At 44.6% G+C, this 19779-nt stretch overlaps 1 protein-coding gene across 3 annotated transcripts in view; it reads right to left on the reverse strand.

Moving 5' to 3' along the window:
• Positions 1 to 19779, reverse strand: part of LOC106560309 (transforming growth factor beta receptor type 3) — a 162609-nt gene that overhangs the window by 40109 nt on the left and 102721 nt on the right. For all 3 annotated transcript variants that reach the window (XM_045687705.1, XM_045687706.1, XM_045687704.1), the window contains exon 5: positions 5422 to 5605. In XM_045687705.1, coding sequence (XP_045543661.1) covers positions 5422 to 5605 — 184 coding nt within the window. The remainder of the gene's footprint in view (positions 1 to 5421; positions 5606 to 19779) is intronic.

Here is a 19779-nt window from a genome sequence, read left to right on the forward strand (position 1 = left end):
TATGCCCTCCGTAAGGCAATCAAACAAGCAAAACGTCAGTACAGAGACAAAGTGGAGTCGCAATTCAACACCAGATCTATGTGGCAGGGACTCCAGACAATCACAGACTACAAAGGGAAAACCAGCCACGTTGCGGACACCGACATCTTGCTCCTGGACAAGCTAAACACCTTCTTCACCCGTTTTGATGATAACACAGTGCGACCGACACAGGCCACTCTGGAGGACTGTGGGCTCTCATTCTCTGAGTAAGACATTTAAGTGTGTTAACCCTTGCAAGGGTGCCGGCCCAGATTGCATCCCTAGACGTGTCCTGGCTGGAGTGTTTACGGACATATTAAATCTCTCTCTATCCCAGTCAGCTATCCCCACTTGCTTCAAGATGTCCACCATTGTTCCTGTATCCAAGAAAGCAAAGGCAACTCAACTAAATGACTAATCGCCCCGTAGCACTCACTTCTGTCATCATGAAGTGCCTTGAGAGGCTAGTTAAGGATCATATCACCTCCACCTTACCTGACACCCTAGACCCATTCCATTTGCATACCGAACCTACAGATGATGCAATCGTCATCACACTGCGCACTGCTCTATCCCATCTGGACAAGAGGAATACCTATGTAAGAATGCTGTTCATTGACTACAGCTCAGCCTTCAACACCATAGTACCCTCCAAGCTCATCATTAAGCTAGGGACCCTGGGTCTGAACCCCGTCCTGTGCAACTGGGTCCTGGACTTCCTGAGGGGCCGGTCCCTGGTGGTGAAGGTAGGAAACCTCACCTCCACTACACTGATCCTCAACACAGGGGCCCCACAGCCCCCTACTGTACTCCCTGTTCACCCTGCCTCCAACTCAATCATCAAGTTTGCAGATGACACAACAGTAGTAGGCCTGATTACCAACAATGACGAGACAGCCTACAGGGAGGACGTGAGGGACCTTGCGGAGTGGTTCCAGGAAAATAACCTCTCCCTCAACTTCAACAAAACAAAAAGCTGATTGTGGACTCCAGGAGACAGCAGGGGGAGCACGCCCCCATCCACATCGAAATGGTCCACCCACACAGATAGTGTGGTGAAGAAGGCACAACAGCGCCTCTTCAACCTCAGGAGGCTGAAGGAATTTTGCTTGGCCCCTAAGACTCTCACAACTTTTGACAGATGGCCATTGAGAGCATCCTATCAGGCTGTATCACTGCCTGGTATCCCGCTCTCAAGAGGGTGGTGCGGTCTGCCCAACGCATCACCGGGGGCAAAGTACCTGCCCTCCAGGACACCTACAGCACCCGATGTCACAGGAAGGCCGAAAAGATGATCAAGGACATCAACCACCTGAGCCAAGGCCTGTTCCCCCCGCTATCATCCAGTAGGCGAGGTCATAACAGGTGCATCAAAGCTCAGACCGAGAGACTAAAAAACAGCTTCTATCTCAAGGCCATCAGACAGTTAAATAGCCATCACTCGCCAGCCTCCACCCAGTACTCTGCCCTGAACTTAGTCACTGTCACAAGCCAGCTACCACCTGGTTACTCAACCCTGCACCTTAGAGGCTGCTGCCCTATGTACATAGACATGGAATCACTGGTCAGTTTAATAATGTAACACTGGTAACTTGAATAATATTTAAATACTGTTTTACTCGTTTGATATGTATATACTGTATTCTACTCAATGCCATCCCTCAACTATTGTTGTATATATACTAATCTATTCTAGGTATTCCACAGATATACTAAATATTCTATCTGCATACTGTCCATAATGTCTATACATCCTATCACGTGTACACATACATACAGTACCAGTCAAAGGTTTGGACACACCTACCAATACATGGGTTTTTCTTTATTTTTACTCTTTTCTACAGTGCCTTGCAAAAGTATTCATCCCCCTTGGCGTTTTTCCTATTTTGTTGCATTGAAACCTGTAATTTAAATTGATCTTTATTTGGATTTCATGTAATAGACATACAAAAAATTGTCCAAATTGGTGAAGTGAAATGAAAAAAAATTACTAAAAATGTGAGAAAAAAAAACATGGAAAAGTGGTGCATATGTATTCACCCGCTTTGCTATGAAGCCCCTCAATAAGATCTGGTCCAACCAATTACCTTCAGAAGTTACATAATTAGTTAAATAAAGTCCACCTGTGTGCAATCTAAGTGTCACATGATCTGTCACATGATCTCAGTACATATACACCTGTTCTGAAAGGCCCCAGAGTCTGCAACACCACTAAGTAAGGGCCACCACCAAGCAAGCGGCACCATGAAGACTAAGGAGCTCTCCAAACAGGTCAGGGACAAAGTTGTAGAGAAGTACAGATCAGGGTTGGGTTATAAAAAAATACTTTTGAACTTTGAACATCCAACGGAGCACCATTAGATCAATTGTAAAAAGATTGAAAGACTATGGCACCACAACCAACCTGCCAAGAGAAGGCCACCCACCAATACTCATGGACAAGGCAAGGAGGGCATTAATCAGAGAGGCAACAAAGAGACCAAAGATAACCCTGAAGGAGCTGCAAAGCTCCACAGCGGAGATTGGAGTATCTGTCCATAGGACCACTTGAAGCCGTACACTCCACAGAGTTGGGCTTTACGGAAGAGGAGCCAGAAAAAAGCCATTGCTTAAAGAAAAAAATAAGCAAACACGTTTGGTGTTCACCAAAAGGCATGTGGGAGACTCCCCAAACATATGGAAGAAGGTACTCTGGTCAGATGAGACTAAAATTGAGCTTTTGGCCATCAAGGAAAACGCTATCTCTGGCGCAAACCCAACACCTCTCATTATGTTTTTTCATCGGCAGGGTTTGGGGAAACTGGTCAGAACTGAAGAAATTATGGATGGCGCTAAATACAGGGAAATTCTTGAGGGAAACCTGTTTCAGTCTTCCAGAGATTTGAGACTGGGACGGAGGTTCACCTTCCAGCAGGACAATGACCCTAAGCATACTGCTAAAGTAACACTCGAGTGGTTTAAGGGGAAACATTTACACGTCTAGGAATGGCCTAGTCAAAGCCCAGACCTCAATCCAATTGAGAATCTGGTATGACTTAAAGATTGCTGTCCACCAGCGGAACCCATCCAACTTGAAGGAGCTGGAGCAGTTTTGCCTTGAAGAATGGGCAAAAATCTCAGTGGCTAGATGTGCCAAGCTTATAGAGACATACCCCGAGACACTTGCAGCTGTAATTGCTGAAAAAGGTGGCTCTACAAATTATTGACTTTGGGGGGGTGAATAGTTATGCACGCTCAAGTTTTCAGTTTTTTTGTTTTATTTCTTTTTCTTTTCACAAGAAAAAATATTTTGCATCTTCAAAGTGGTAGGCATGTTGTGTAAATGAAGTGATACAAACCCCCCAAACATCACTTTTAATTCCAGGTTGTAAGGCAACAAAATAGGAAAGAATGCCAAGGGGGGTGAATACTTTTGTAGAATAATAGTGAAGAGATCAGAACTCTGAAATAACACATATGGAATCATGTAGTGACCAAAAAGTGTTAAACAAATCTAAATATATTTTATACTTGAGATTCTTCAAAGAGCCACCCTTGATGACAGCTTTGCACACTCTTGGCATTCTCTCAGCCAGCTTCACGAGGTAGTCACCTGGAATACATTTCAATTAACAGGTGTGCCTTGTTAAAAGTTAATTTGTGGAATTTTGACCAAGAAAGAGAGTGATGGAGTGCTGCATCAGATGACCTGGCCTCCACAATCACATGACCTCAACCCAATTGAGATGGTTTGGGATGAGCTGGACCGCAGAGTGAAGGAAAAGCAGCCAACAAGTGCTCAGCATATGTGGGAACTTCTTCAAGACTGTTGGAAAAGCATTCCAGGTGAAGCTGGTTGAGAGAATGCCAATAGTGTGCAAAGATGTCATCAAGGCAAAGGTTGGCTACTTTGAAGAATCTAAAATATAAAGTATTTTTCAATTTGTTTTACACTTTTTTGGTTACTACATGATTCCATATGTGTTATTTCATAGTTTTGATGTCTTCACTATTATTCTACGATGTAGAAAATAGTCAAAAAAACAAACAAAAAAAAAACCCTGGAATGAGTAGGTGTGTCCAAACTTTTGACTGGTACTGTAAATATATATAACAATACACAAATCTAAAATTTAAATAATGGAATTAAAAAATATATAAATATTAAGATGAGCAATGTCGGAGTCCTAATATTTCTATATTTGTTAATTCCATTATTTTACTTTCAGATGTGTGTATTGTTGTGAATTGTTAGATATTACTGCACTGTTGGAGCTAGATATGTGTACGCGACCAATAGAATTTGATTTGATTTTGACATAATGCTGTAATGTGTAATGGAGCCATTACTCCCCTCCACTCCTGGCAGTAACTGTGATGTTGTCTTGCAGTGAAAGATAGTCGTTAAAAGGTCTCCTATCTATCTGGATGTTAATGTAGGATGAAGTTGAACGTGCTGTCGGTTCGGTTTACCAGTGGGGAGTGAAACAGTGAAGGAAGGAGTGAAGCATGGCTTCAATGGATCAATCACACAACATCCCTGGAGGAGCCCTGGACTTCCAACAGCCAGCCTCCCTACTACAGTAACTCTACTGACTGGTGGAGAGGAGATGAGGCCCCCACTGTCTGCTTTTGCTCAAGACACCTCTTCACAGTTTTCCACTTACAGCTCATAGTTATCAAGGAACATCTCACATTCCCTAAACCCATTAATGCCTTCGACAGTTTAGTTTACTACAAACTTTGCTGCTCAGAAGAGATCTTCCTATAGACACAAGTTGAGGAGCAAGGCCCCTATCATCTTACTTAACAGCAGCTTGAGGAGTTAAGTAGGAGATAATATGATAAATAGATCCCTCTCGTGTATTTGACTAAACCTGCTTGAATACTTGAATAGCAAGAAACAGTCCCATGTTTGATCTCTCAGTCTACAGATTTTGTTCTTGTGTCATGAACTTCGGTACAACTCTGCCACTTCCCTCTTTTTCTCATAGTGCACAGGACTAGTCTATCAGGCCTCAAATCTGGCAGCAGGCCTACACACAAGCTAGCAATCAGAGCAGCGATCCCTCACAAACATACTACGCATTTCCATCAGTCACTTCTACCTCACTCCACTGACTCTGGGCTCATGGTCAAATAAGAAAAGTGACAAGCAAGGAAAGCAAGGGGCCAGATTACAAAAGAAAGAAAGTCTATGTGCAACTGGTCAAGTCTATGTGACAATATACAGTTAGCAAAATTAGGTGTAAAAGTCTCCCCAGGCATTCTAAATGAGAATGTGGCACACCTTCTCCCACTTTGATGTATGGTTTCACCTGAAACCAATGGTTATCCTACAGAAAGGACAGCCAAAGAACCCTTTATGGTTCTAGGTACCACCTTTTTCCATACTGTCCCTCTAACAGTGAAACACACCTTCTCCCACTTTGATGTAGATGTCCAGGGTAATCTTGAGTTCGGAGAAGGAGGTAACGGCTCTGTACTTCTTGGTGGCCCAGTTGAGGAGGTGCTCGTTGCCATGGGGAAGTACCTCCTTCTGAACATGACAGTGGAGGGAGAAGTTCCCTGGAGGGAAGTGGACATCAGATCCCCCAGATACCTGGAGGAAGGAGAGATACAACAATGTTATAGACAGTCAGTAAGAGAGACACCATGGCTTTACAGACAGACATACAGTACACTTTTCATCAACAGACATAGCCCTGAGACATGGCTGTAGTGTGTTAGGAGTCATAATGTAGGAGTCTACAGCTATGTATCAGCGCTACACAAGACACAGGGAATTGGACCACTGAGGTTTCAGATAGCTGGAGGGTTGAGAGACACAATGAGGTTACAGACAGACAGTGTACATCAGAAGACAGCCCCGAGACATGGCTGTAGGCTGCTATGGTATTACAGTAGGTGTAATAAGACTCGTAGTCAGTTATAGGAGTCTACAGCCTTGTCTCAGGGCTAAAGGAACCACAGAGGGACATCACTTTGCCGGTGAGAGAAAAGAGCTGAAGGTAAGGATTCCACAGAATGACTGTGATACAGTAGGTTTCTGTATGACAGTATGGCCTGGTTTTCCAGCCACAGATAAAACCTAGTCCTGGACTAAAAAGCAAGCTCAATGGAGAATCTCCATTGGAAATTATTTTTAGTCTAGAACAAGGCTTAATTAGTGTCGAAAAAACCCGACCCTAGCTGGAACATTTGAAAATTATGGGAGGCAACCCAGCTGTCTAGAGAGACTAAGCCTTAATCAGTGTGTGGGAAACCGGCGCTAAGAGACTACCTAAAGCATTATGGACCTAGGGTGAAGAAACACAGAGATACCATAGGAACAGTAATATGCGGTGGGGATTTACAGTATCGGAATATCTAGTCCAGAGAGCAATAAGCATTGATTTAATATCATAGGGATGATTTTTGATAGTCTAATCTACATCAAATAACTTTTGATTTCTTTTAGCAGTCTCCATTTCAGCTACAGAAGGAAATACATGTATAGAGTTACTGAGGACATAATATGGTAAGCTACAAAAAGGTAGCTGTGATTTACTGTTCAGAAGCCGTATTTTCTGTTGGGCTCATGGAGTTAGTTTTCAAGACTTTCACTCACAACGACTTCTTTGTTGATAAAGATATGCACATAAAACTAAATTCTGTATTGATATGTTCATCCACTTTATGGGAAAATAACAAACTCGAGACAATAAAAGTAAAGGCCTGCCTAGAGGCAAACAGAAAGAAAGAGATGAGCAGACCTTTCCAAAGTTAAAACCTTCATCTAAACTTCGCGCAAACACATCTTTCACACTCCATCCCCATTCATTATTTTAAGACTTCTCACAATGTCCTCTCCTTATTTTCACACAAGGTCCCCTTGCACAATAAGGTGTATGGTTTCTACTGTTTATATAACCTGTTATTGTGCGTAAGCCGTGTGCAGGGATTTTTCAAAATGGCAGCAAACAGCTGGAGTAGTATGGAGCTGTCTGTCATGAATGTAGCTAGCAGTTACACACACGCACGTGATCGCATATGCACAAACACTTATCTGTCTTCATCATAGGTAATACATATGCAAGATGCGCGTGTCTGTATATGCATGCTCACACACGCACACACACACACACACACACACAATAACTCAGAGGTACAAAAGAAAGAGACAACTTTTATCAATGCAGTATGTTTGTTTGGCGTTGCCATTGGGGATCATCTCAAAGTAGATCATTTTGTCATATTAGAGCCGGCTGAGAGTGGGGTGATACAATGAGACGCAGCCTAAGCCTAGGTAGGTAAAAAAGTGTTCACAAAACCCAGCTGTAATATGCAGAGTGAAAAAAAGAAGAAGAAAATGTGAGCGGAGCCCTGAGCCCACAATGAAATGCTGGTTTGTCTTCTGGCAGGAAGGGAAGGAGGGATTGAGGAAGGGATGGAGGGAAAGAGAGAAACTTGGCTGAGCTTGGCATGTGTGAGTGTGTGTGTGCATGTGCATAGAACAGGGAGCAGAGAAAGAGAGAGAGAACGAGAGAGAAGTAGAGAGAAAGCGAGACCACCCCTTTGGTTCTTAATGGACCTCGACCCATATGCTTCATTTCAGAGGGATAAACATTCACATGCGCTGAAAAACCTACTACTGACTGTAGTACAACTGTGAGCAGGGCTGAGCATCCCAGGCCAGTCGGCAGCCCCACACACAGTCTGGTCTAGATAGCCTACCTCATTATATTTCCATACTTGTTATTCTTAATACCAAGGCCTCCAATGTAAAGTGGGGGGCAGCTGACAGTGTGCTGCCTGGCAGGCCAAATGAAAACATTAACTCATAACACTAAACTGATAGAGCGTAGTGCTGAATGGACCATTTCCCTAAAGCGTAGGTGGACATTTAGGATCATTCACACTTTGTTGCCTTCCCCATATTTTGGTTAATAGGAATTTTCCAACGAGGGGGAAGAGGAAAGCAAAAACGCAATAATCTACTGCAACGTTGGTTCATTTTTCAGATTATGGTGTCCGTTTGTTTGTGTGAAAATTAGTCACATTATCTCTGTTGGGTATTTGGAGCTCCAGACAGAGAGGTTCTCCATTCCCCCCAAACACACACACACACACACACACACGCACGCACGCACGCACGCACGTACACAAACACACACACTAGCCAACACTATGTGCAACATCTGCCTGACCCGTGGCCTCTCCTCTCTATGTTCCTGGCATTGTCACCACAGATAATAAATTCCAAGACCAGGGAGACGGACACTGTCGAAGAATTCACCGCTACTTAGATATTTATTTTTAGCGATAACGTTTACTAAGACTATGGCAGGAAGGAAAGGAAAACTTAAGTGGAGAAAGATGGAGCACCGTGCCATTGCCTGACTGCCTCACCTAAGCTATCAAATATGAAATAGAGCAATGGAGGAGCGCTGAGAAAAGAGAGGAAAGGAGGAAGAGGAGGGGGAAGATGAAGAGGAGGAGGAAGGGGTTTACTTTGGAAAACCTTCCCAAGCTCAGCAGAGTTTATCAATTTAATTGTGGCAATATGACTGTAATTAGTCTGAAAGAATTAGAGGGGGAAGCCTGAAAACCCAAATTAGCTCCAGGCCTTTCCAGGGTGATTTGAAACCTCAGTAATATGTAATGGGAATATGAAAGAAGAGACTCAGAGAGACCCACTTTGGGACTCGACCAGTTAGCTGAGGGAGAGAGACAGAGAAAGAAAGAGAGAGAGAGGGGAGGGCTTTTGAGATTTAAAAAAAATGAAATATATGAGTAATGTTTTTATCAAAGACTTGAAAGTTTGAAGAAAGTAATTGCCACTAGCATCCACTTTTACAAGAACACATAAACTGTGAAGCCAGCCCTTGCATGAGAACTGCTTTAAAATGTAAAAGCAATGCTATTCTTAATTTTTCCACTCCTAGAGTATCAACAATACTTCAACGTAGTGCTATATGCATAGACATCAATGACTGACACAATGGGACGATTAACTCAATGATCCGTACAATACACAGAACATACATTTTTGTCTATTATATTGTCCCTACTGTCATAGGCATGTACGCTACTCGTTGCCTTGTGATTGTTATCACCCCGTTCTCCCTGAAAAGAGAAGAGGAGGATATGACTAAACGTGCAGAGAGAGAAAGGGCTTTATTCCTAAACTTTATCCCTGAACACATAAATCATTGTTGTTTATATGTCCTCTGCTCACAAACAGACCCAGACAGACAGACAGACAGACAGACAGACAGACAGACAGACAGACAGACAGACAGACTGACTGACTGACTGACTGACTGACTGACTGACTGACTGACTGACTGACTGACTGACTAGCTTAGTCCTGGGCTCGCTGTATCATATGACTTAACACCTAACGCACCCAAGCATGGCCTGTCTGTCTGTCTGGCCTCTTTCTGTCGGTCTGGAATCAGCTCAGGTCTGCACTCAGAGGTGAGCGCCGTGGAACTTTGCAAAGCCAAAAGTTTACCTCATTCTACCTAACTGAGCATGGAGCTAATCTCCAATGAGGAGTTCTTGGGCAGTTCAAAGCCAAATATAAGGGTACTTGAGTATAACCAGGGATGGAACTCTAGTCTGGAACATTTTCTACAAGCCCAATATGAAACATACTGGCCTCTGGCAAGCGGGCTAGCCTAATTTCCATGGGTATAACACAATTACAAGGGTCATATCTGTTGAAAAAGCATTTGGCATCCTCAACTGTTCAGCAGAACATGCAATGTGACACAATTAAATATTACCCATACTTTCAAAGAGATTTGTCGACAATCCACAGAAGTCTACCTAACAGCTATAGAGAGCTAAGCCTCCTTACTGTAACATTGGTCCCTTGCTTCTCTCCGCAAAGTTTAAAACCCAACAATAACATGTGCATGCTGCCCAGTACCCTGCATGGTCTGTGGCGTTTTAAAAGCATATTTGCCTGTGGTTGGTTTCCTGGCCTCTCTGCCTATGTGTGTGAGTCTACATATTACTTCCATATGTGCCAGTCGTGGTGAGGGGAGAGGAGAGACGCCATGCCAAATGTTTTATATTCATTATCAGAGTGCTGCAATCCTACTACCTAAGAAATACTAAGCAACACCCACAGTAAAGCACAACCTGAGAAAACGCCATGTCTGTTTGGAGAGACAGAGAGAGGATGTGAGATAATAGGAGCGTGCTCTAATGCAGATGATATAAATGTGATAAATGCTTTTGTGGGTGATTTGATCTGCTCTCTCAAGACTGGCTCCAGGATAGCTAATCAAGCTCCTGGGGGGGGGGCGGGTGTGTGTGTGTGTGTGTGTGTGTGTGTGTGTGTGTGTGTGTGTGTGTGTGTGTGTACTGGCAGGGAGAGCTGTTGTGTAGATAACAACACCATCTGTCTCTACATCAAAGCCAATATTGGGCTGGCCATGGTTCCAATTAAGAGAGCGAGCGAGAGAGAGAGAGAGGGAGATGAAAGAAAGAGATACAGAGAAAGAAAGACAGAGACAGAGACATACAAAGAGAGAGAGCGAGAACAAGACAGAGAGAACAAGACAGGGAGAAGAAGATAGATAGACAGAGAGAAAGAAACGAAAGTGAGTGAAATTTGCACATCATAACCATAAAATGACATTTGAAATGTGTCTATTCCTTTGAAACTTGTGAGTACAATGTTTACTGTTAATATTTGATTGATTATTTCACTTTTGTTTATTATTTATTTCACTTGCATTTGGCAAAGTAAACATATTACCCACGCCAATAAAGCCATTTGAATTGAATTGAATGAGAGAAAGAGAGAGAGAGAGAGAGAGGGGGAAAGAGAGAGGGATTTAAAGAGAGACAAAAAGGAAAAAGATAGAGATTTAAATCAAATCAAATTTTATTGGTCACATTCGCCGAATACAACACCTTACAGTGAAATGCTTACTTACAAGCCCTTAACCAATAATGCAGTTAAAAAAAAAAAAAGTGTTAAGAAAGTGTTTACTAAATAAACTATAGTAAACAATAAATAAATAAAAAGGAAAAAAGGAAAAAAAATTAAGAAAATAGAAAAATAACAAATAATTAAATAGCAACAATAAAATAACAGTAACAAGGCTGTATACAGGGGGAACCGGTACAGAGTCTATGTGCGGGGCACAGGTTAGTCGAGGTAATATATACATGTAGGTAGAGGTAAAGTGACTATGCATTGATAATAAACAGAGAGTAGCAGCAACGTAAAATTGGGGGGGGGGGGGGGGGGGTCAATGCAAATAGTCTGGGTAGCCATTTGGTTAGCTGTTCAGGTCTCTTATGGCTTGGGGGTCGAAGTTAAGAAGCCTTTTGGACCTAGAATAGAAGCTCCGGTACTGCTCCTGTACCGCATGACACTAGGGTGGCGAAGTTATGGCAATTTTTAGGGCCTTCCTCTGACACTGCCTGGTATAGAGGTCCTACCCTCTGTAGTGCCTTGAGGTCGGAGGCCGAGCAGTTGCCATACCAGGCGATGATGCAACCAGTCAGGATGCTCTCGATGGTGCAGCTGTATAATTTTTGGAGGGTCTGAGGACCCATGCCAAATCTTTTCAGTCTCCTGAGGGGGAAAAGGCGTTGTCGTGCCCTCTTCACAACAGCCCCATTGATGAGAATGGGGGAGTGCTCGGCCTTCTCATCAATGCTCGGCCTTCCTTGCTCACATTGAGGGAGAGGTTATTGTCAGGTCTCTGACCTCCTCTCTATAGGCTGTCTCATCTTTGTCCGTAATCAGGCCTACCACTGTTGTGTCGTCGGTAAACTTAATGATGGTGTTGGAGTCATGCTTGGCCATGCAGTCATGGGTGAACAGAGAGTACAGGTGGGGACTGAGCACGCACCCCTTAGGGGCCCCCGCGTTGAGGATCAGCGTGGCAGATGTGTTGTTACCTACCCTTACCACCTGGGGGGCGGCCCGTCAGTAAGTCCAGGATCCAGGTGCAGAGGGAGGTGTGTAGTCCCAGGGTCCTTAGCTTAGTGATGAGCTTTGTGGGCACTATGGTGTTGAACGCTGAACTGTAGTCAATGAATAGCATTCTCACATATGTGTTCCTTTTGTCCAGGTGGGAAAGGGCAATGTTGAGTGCAATAGAGGTTGCGTCATCTATGGATCTGTTGGTGTGGTATGCAAATTGGGGTGGGTCTAGGGTGTCTGGGAGGATGCTGTTGATGTGAGCCATGACCACCTTTTCAAAGCTCTTTATGACTACAGACGTAAGGGCTATGGGTCGGTAGTCATTTAGGCAGGTTACCTTAGTGTTCTTGGGCACAGGGACTATGGTGGTCTGCTTGAAACATGTTGGTATTACAGACTCGGTCAGGGACAGGTTGAAAATGTCAGTGAAGACACTTGCCAGTTGGTCAGTGCATGCTCGGAGTACACGTCCTGGTAATCCGTCTGGCCCTGGGCCTTATGAATGTTGACCTCTACGGAGAGGGTGATCACACAGTTGTCCGGAACTGCTGGTGCTCTCATTCAGTGTTGCATGCCTCGAAGCATGCATAGAAGTAATTTAGCTCGTCTGGTAGGCTTGTGTCACTGGGCAGCTCACAGCTGTGCTTCCCTTTGTAGTCTGTAATAGTTTGCAAGCCCTGCCACATCCGGCGAGCATTGGAGCTGGTGTAGTAGGATTCAGTCTTAGTCCTGTATTGACGCTTTGCCTGTTTGATGGTTCGTAAGAAGGCATAGCGGGATTTCTAATAAGCTTCCGGGTCAGAGTCCCGCCCCTTGAAATTGGCAGCTCTAGCCTTTAGCTCAGTGTGGATGTTGCCTGTAATCCATGGCACTTATTGATGAAGCCATTGACTGATGTGGTGTACTCCTCAATGCCATCGGAATAATCCCGGAACATATTCCAGTGTGTGCTAGAAAAACAGTCCTGTAGCTTAGTACCTGCGTCATCTGACCACTTCCGTATTGAGCAAATCACTGGTACTTCGTGCTTTAGTTGTTTCTTGTCAATAGGAATCAGGAGGATAGAGTTATGCTCAGATTTGCCAAATGGAGGGCAAGGGAGAGCTTTGTATGCATCTCTGTGTGTGGAGTAAAGGTGGTCTATAGTTTTTTCCCCTCTTGTTGCACATGTAACATGCTGGTGGAAATTGGGTAAAATGGATTTAAGTTTGCCTGCATTAAAGTCCCAGGCCACTAGGAGTGCCGCCTCTGCATGAGCATTGTCTTGTTTGCTTATGGCCTTATAAAGCTTGTTGAGTGTGGTCTTAGTGCCAGCATCGGTTTGTGGTGGTAAATAGACAGCTACGAAAAGTATAGATGAAAAATAGTAAATAGTGTGGTCTACAGCTTATCATGAGATACTCTACCTCAGGCGAGCAAAACCTCAAGACTTCATTAATATTAGATTTCGTGCACCAGCTGTTATTGACAAATAGACACAAACTGCCACCCCTTGTCTTACCGAGGCAGCTGTTCTATCTTGCCGATGCACAGAGAACCCAGCCAGCTGCATGTTATCCATGTCGTTGTTCAGCCACGACTCAGTGAAACATAAGATATTAGAGTTTTAATGTCCCATTGGTAGGATAGGCTTAAATCAGAGCTCATCCAGTTTATTATCCAATGATTGCACGTTGGCTAATAGGACTGATGATAGAGGCGGGTTACCCACTCGCCGTCTGATTCTTACAAGGCACCCTGACCTATGACCCCTATATCTCACTGTGGCTCAGTTGGTAGAGCATGGTGTTCGCAATGCCAGCATGGTGTGTGCAATGCCAGGGTTGTGGGTTTGATTCCCACGGGGGGCCAGTACAATTTTTTTTTTTAATCCATGAAATGTATGTATTCACTACTTACTGTAAGTCGCTCTGGATAAGAGCGTCTGATAAATGACTAAAATGTAAAAATGATATCTCTGTCTCTTATTCATGTGAATGACGGGGATTTGGGCCTTGTCCGGTGACTGATGTAAATCCTTCGCATCCGATTCATTAAAGAAAAAATCTTCGTTCAGTACGAGGTGAGTAATCGCTGTTCTGATATCCAGAAGCTTTTTATGGTTATAAGAGAATAAGTTACACATAACGTGGAAAAAACACACACAATAGCACAATTGGTTACGAGCCCGTAAAATGGCAGCCATCTCCTCCAGCGTCATTAATCAATTCACACACCAAGTTCAAATAATGTAATAAAATAAAGAAAAGGGAGGGAAAACGAGGAAGACTTGGAAAACACAGAAAGAGCAACACATTCCAACAGCTAAACTTTACAATGTTGCTCCATCAAAAGGCCAGAGAGAACAGAGATGTGTTTCAGATCAAACTAGTCAAACAAAGAGGCACGATAACACCATATGCAATAGAGACACAGACAAAGTCATACAGCCAACTTCCCTAAAGACATGGAAACATGCCCTCTTTCGGATTGTAATTGTCCCCTGCTGAAATTACATTGGCTTGATTTGCTGTGTCCATCTTTCATTCCATGTTAGAATTGGTATTCTTTCATTACTCAGTACTTCTGATTGATAGGGAGTGTTGCGGAGCATGTTTACCAACAGAATGTCTGGATTTTAAAAGGCTGGAGGTTAGGAGGGTGCAGTGGGCCAACAGCAACAGTGTGTTTACCAGGCAGAGCAGGGCTAAACTGCAACAGTTCCAGAACCCATCCGTGTCTGTCTGTGGACCCTAGAATGAGGGACCAGGAAACGAGGCCTTGGCAGAGCTGATTCAGGGCTGATCAAGTGTTTGTATATGGTGTGTGTGTGTGTGTGTGTGTGTGTGTGTGTGTGTGTGTGTGTGTGTGTGTGTGTGTGTCTAGCAGGGCTGATGCATGGCCCATTAGCCCCAGGAAACAAGCTCTCTAACGGGGAACAGCGTAAAGAAGGTTTGGGTCGAGGTGTTACTATTGTCTCTGTTACTCCATAAATCCAACAGGGGAGATAAGCAGGGGAGATGTGGCTGCATGCAGTGTGATGGGGTTTCTCCTCCTTTTCCTCCTCCTCCTCCACATCCTCCTACAGGGAAAACAGGCAGAGTGAAGCACCGATAGTGTGCGGGACAGGAAGAGTGGGTGTACATCCTTTCTTTCACCCTGTCCCGTCTCGTTGTCCAGTCATTGTGTGTCTGGGTTCCATGGTGGCATGTTAACAAGGCGTCCCGGTGGAGCTAACCTGAACCTGAGGAGAGCAGAGGCTCCAGGGTTCCTGAAACTGAGGCGAGCAGAGGCTCCTGGGAATCTGGTTCTGGCTAAGTGCAGACAGGCTGACAGAGAGGATGTACAAGGCAACTCGATTTGCGCACAGTCAGAGGGCCTGGAGCTGTCACTCAAACACACAACCCAACACTTACCTTACTTTGCCATAGCTAAGGACAGAGTGGCACTCCACAGACAGACGGCTTATCTGGTACAGTCAATTCACTGTTAGAGTGAATGTGTCTGAATAGGACTCACATATGACTCACGTGTATATGTGTAGCTTGCCAGGGCCATAAAGAAAATCTCATGTAAACTATTTAGATGAAAATTACAAAATCTGTTTATGTGAATATATGATACTGCGGGTACATTAAAGTATCCCTGAACAGTAAAACTCTCACCAGGGAGGAGTCCTATCCCCTTCCCTCTTCACAGTGGGAAAGCAGGCACAGGGCCCCATGTCAGATCCCATGTCTAACAAATCAAATCAAATCAAATTTTATCACATACACATGGTTAGCAGATGTTAATGTGAGTGTAGCGAAATGCTTGTGCTTCTAGTTCCGACCGTGCAGTAATATCTAACGAGTAATCTAACAATTTCACAAAGGAATGATTAAGAATATGTACATATAAATATATGAATGAGCGATGGCCGAACGGCATAGGCAAGATGCAGTAGATGGTATAGAGTACAGTATATACATATGAGATGAGTAATGTAGGGTATGTAAACATTATATACAGTGGCATTGTTTAAGTGACTAGTGATACATTTATTACATCCAATTATTAATTATTAAAGTGGCTAGAGATTGAGTCTGTATGTTGGCAGAAGCCACTCAATGTTAGTGATGACTTTTTAACAGTCTGATGGCCTTGAGATAGAAGCTGTTTTTCAGTCTCTCGGTCCCAGCTTTGATGCACCTGTACTGACCTCGCCTTCTGGATGATAGCGGGGTGAACAGGCAGTGGCTCGGGTGGTTGTTGTCCTTGATGATCTTTTTGGCCTTCCTGTGACATCGGGTGGTGTAGGTGTCCTGGAGGGCAGGTAGTTTGCCCTCGGAGATGCGTTGTGCAGACCTCACTACCCTCTGGAGAGCCTTACGGTTGTGGGCGGAGCAGTTGCCGTACCAGGCGGTGATACAGCCCGACAGGATGCTCTCGATTGTGCATCTGTAAAAGTTTGTGAGTGTTTTTGGTGACAAGCCAAATTTCTTCAGCCTCCTGAGGTTGAAGAGGCGCTGTTGCGCCTTCTTCACCATGCTGTCTGTGTGGGTGGACCATTTCAGTTAGTCCGTGATGTGTACGCCGAGGAACTTAAAACTTTACACCTTCTCCACTACTGTCCCGTCGATGTGGATACGGGGGTGCTCCCTCTGCTGTTTCCTGAAGTCCCCGATCATGTCCTTTGTTTTGTTGACATTGAGTGTGAGGTTATCTTCCTGAAACCACACTCCGAGGGCCCTCACCTCCTCCCTGTAGGCCGTCTCGTCGTTGTTGGTAATCAAGCCTACCACTGTAGTGTCGTCTGCAAACTTGATGATTGAGTTGGAGGCGTGCATGGCCACGCAGTCATGGGTGAACAGGGAGTACAGGAGAGGGCTGAGAACACACCCTTGTGGGGCCCCAGTGTTGAGGATCAGCGGGGTGGAGATGTTGTTTCCTACCCTCACCAACTGGGGGCGGCCAGTCAGAAAGTCCAGGACCCAGTTGCACAGGGCGGGGTCGAGACCCAGGGTCTCGAGCTCAATGACAAGTTTGGAGGGTACTATCGTATTAAATGCTGAGCTGTAATCAATGAACAGCATTCTTACATAGGTATTCCTGTTGTCCAGATGGGTTAGGGCAGTGTGCAGTGTGGTTGCGATTGCGTCGTCTGTGGACCTATTGGGGCGGTAAGCAAATTGGAGTGGGTCTAGGGTGTCAGGTAGGGTGGAGGTGATATGATCCTTGACTTGTCTCTCAAAGCACTTCATGATGACTGAAGTGAGTGCTACGGGGCGATAGTCATTTAGCTCAGTTACCTTAGCTTTCTTGGGAACAGGAACAATGGTGGCCCTCTTGAAGCATGTGGGAACAGCAGACTGGGATAGGGATTGATTGAATATGTCCGTAAACACACCAGCCAGCTGGTCTGCGCATGCTCTGAGGACGCGGCTAGGGATGCCGTCTGGGCCGGCAGCCTTGCGAGGATTAACACGTTTAAATGTTTTATTCACATTGGCTGCGGTGAAGGAGAGCCCGCAGGTTTTGGTAGAGGGCCGTGTCAGTGGCACTGTATTGTCCTCAAAGCGAGCAAAGAAGTTGTTTAGTTTGTCTGGGAGTAAGACATTGGTGTCCACGACGGGGCTGGTTTTCTTTTTGTAGTCCGTGATTGACTGTAGACTCTGCCACATACGTCTCGTGTCTGAGCTGTTGAATTGCGACTCTACTTTGTCTCTATACTGACGCTTAGCTTGTTTGATTGCCTTGCAGAGAGAATAGCTACACTGTTTGTATTCGGTCATGTTTCCAGTCGCCCTGCCATGATTAAAAGCAGTGGTTTGCACTTTCAGTTTTGCGCGAATGCTGCCATCAATCCACGGTTTCTGGTTGGGGAAGGATTAAATGGTCACTGTGGGTACCACATCACCGATGCACTTGTTAATAAACTCGCTCACCGGATCAGCGTATACATCAATGCTATTGTCTGATGCTATCCGGGAAAACATATCCAGTCCACGTGATTGAAGCAATCTTGAAGCGTGGAATCAGATTGGTCGGACCAGCGTCGAACAGACCTGAGCATGGCCGTTTCCTGTTTTAGTTTCTGTCTATAGGCTGGGAGCAACAAAATGGAGACGTGGTCAGATTTGCCGAAAGGAGGGCAAGGGAGGCTTTGTATGCATCGCGGAAATTAGAGTAGCAATGATCCAATGATCCATGATGCCAGCCTGGGTCGCGCATTCGATATGCTGATAAAATTTAGGGAGCCTTGTTTTCAGATTAGCCTTGTTAAAATCCCCAGCTACAATAAATGCAGGTTTCCATTTCCTCTATGTAAACTGGAAACCAGTTTACATAGAAGGAGTCCAATGAAATTCTTTCAGGGCAGTCAAGGTGTCTGCTTGGGGGGGATATACACGGCTGTGATTATAATTTAAGAGAATTCTCTTGGTAGATAATGCGGTCGGCATTTGATCGTAAGGAATTCTAGGTCAGGTGAACAAAAGGACTTGAGTTCCTGTATGTTATTATGATCACACCACGACTCGTTAATCATAAGGCATACACCCCCGCCCTTCTTCTTACCAGAGAGATGTTTGTTTCTGTCGGCGTGATGCGTGAAGAAACCGGGTGGCTGTACCGACTCTGATAACATATCCCGAGTGAGCCATGTTTCCGTGAAACAAAGAATGTTACAATCTCTGATCTCTCTCTGGAAGGCAACTCTTGCTCAAATTTTGTCTACCTTATTGTCAAGAGACTGGACATTGGCGAGTAGTATACTCGGGAGCGGTGGGCGGTGTGCCCGTCTACGGAGCCTGACCAGAAGATCGCTCCTTCTGCCCCTTCTGCGGCGCCGTTGTTTTGGGTCGCCTACTGGGATCCGATCCATTGTCCTGGGTGGTGGTCCAAACAGAGGATCCGCTTCGGGAAAGTCGTATTCCTTGTCATAATGTTGGTAAGTTGACGTTGCTCCAATAGTTCCTCCCGGCTGTATGTAATAAGACTTAAGATTTCCTGTGGTAACAGTGTAAGATATACACGTTAGATACACTACAGCATAAAGCCTAGTACTGTACTGTAGGCTGTGGGTTGGGCTTCATGGCTTCATGACTGTTGTCAGCTGTTATATATCTGATGAGGAGACTCTGTTGACCTGCTAATGGCTCCCTCCGAGACCACGTCCCAAATGACACCTTATTCCCATATAGTGTACTACTTTTGATCAGAGCCCACACTACATATAGGGAATATGTTTCCATTTGGGACACAGCCCCTGAGAAGACTGGCTCAAACTGCATTTGGAATTACAGCTCTAAAAACAGAAGCAGCCTGGATGCACATTCATCTGAATAAACTACGTCAATCTGACATGGAAATATTTCCACTTAGTACAGGAAATAACTCAATTAAAAAGGGAGCCTGGTATGTAGGTTGTTATGCTGTGTGATGTATTCACTAGGGGTGTCCGAGTGAAACCGGAGTCTGTGGTTAAGACAGATGGGTCTGTTGTAGAATTGGGTTCAAATACTATTTCAAATATTTATAATTATTTTAGCATTTGCTTTCGCCTGCCTGGAGCGACAGATGGGAAGGGTTTTCACTTTTGCACCTATTCTATTGGTTCCATTGTGCCTGGCAAACTCAATCAAGCCCAGCTGATGAATTTGAAATAATTTCAAATAGTGTGTGAACCCAGGTCTGGTCTGTGATATGGCTATATAATGGTTTCTCTGCTCAAAGTGGATGGATGTTAGCACGTCGGCTACGTAGCTTCACATGACCACAGTAATCCCACTCAACACAGAGGTGATGACGGAGATCTCGCTCTTCTCATTGCCGAAGGAGACCAAGGTCTTTTCACTGCCGAAGGTCAGATTTCAGGC

This window comes from Salmo salar, chromosome ssa10 (genome assembly GCF_905237065.1).
Source record: "Salmo salar chromosome ssa10, Ssal_v3.1, whole genome shotgun sequence".
NCBI lineage: Eukaryota > Metazoa > Chordata > Actinopteri > Salmoniformes > Salmonidae > Salmo > Salmo salar.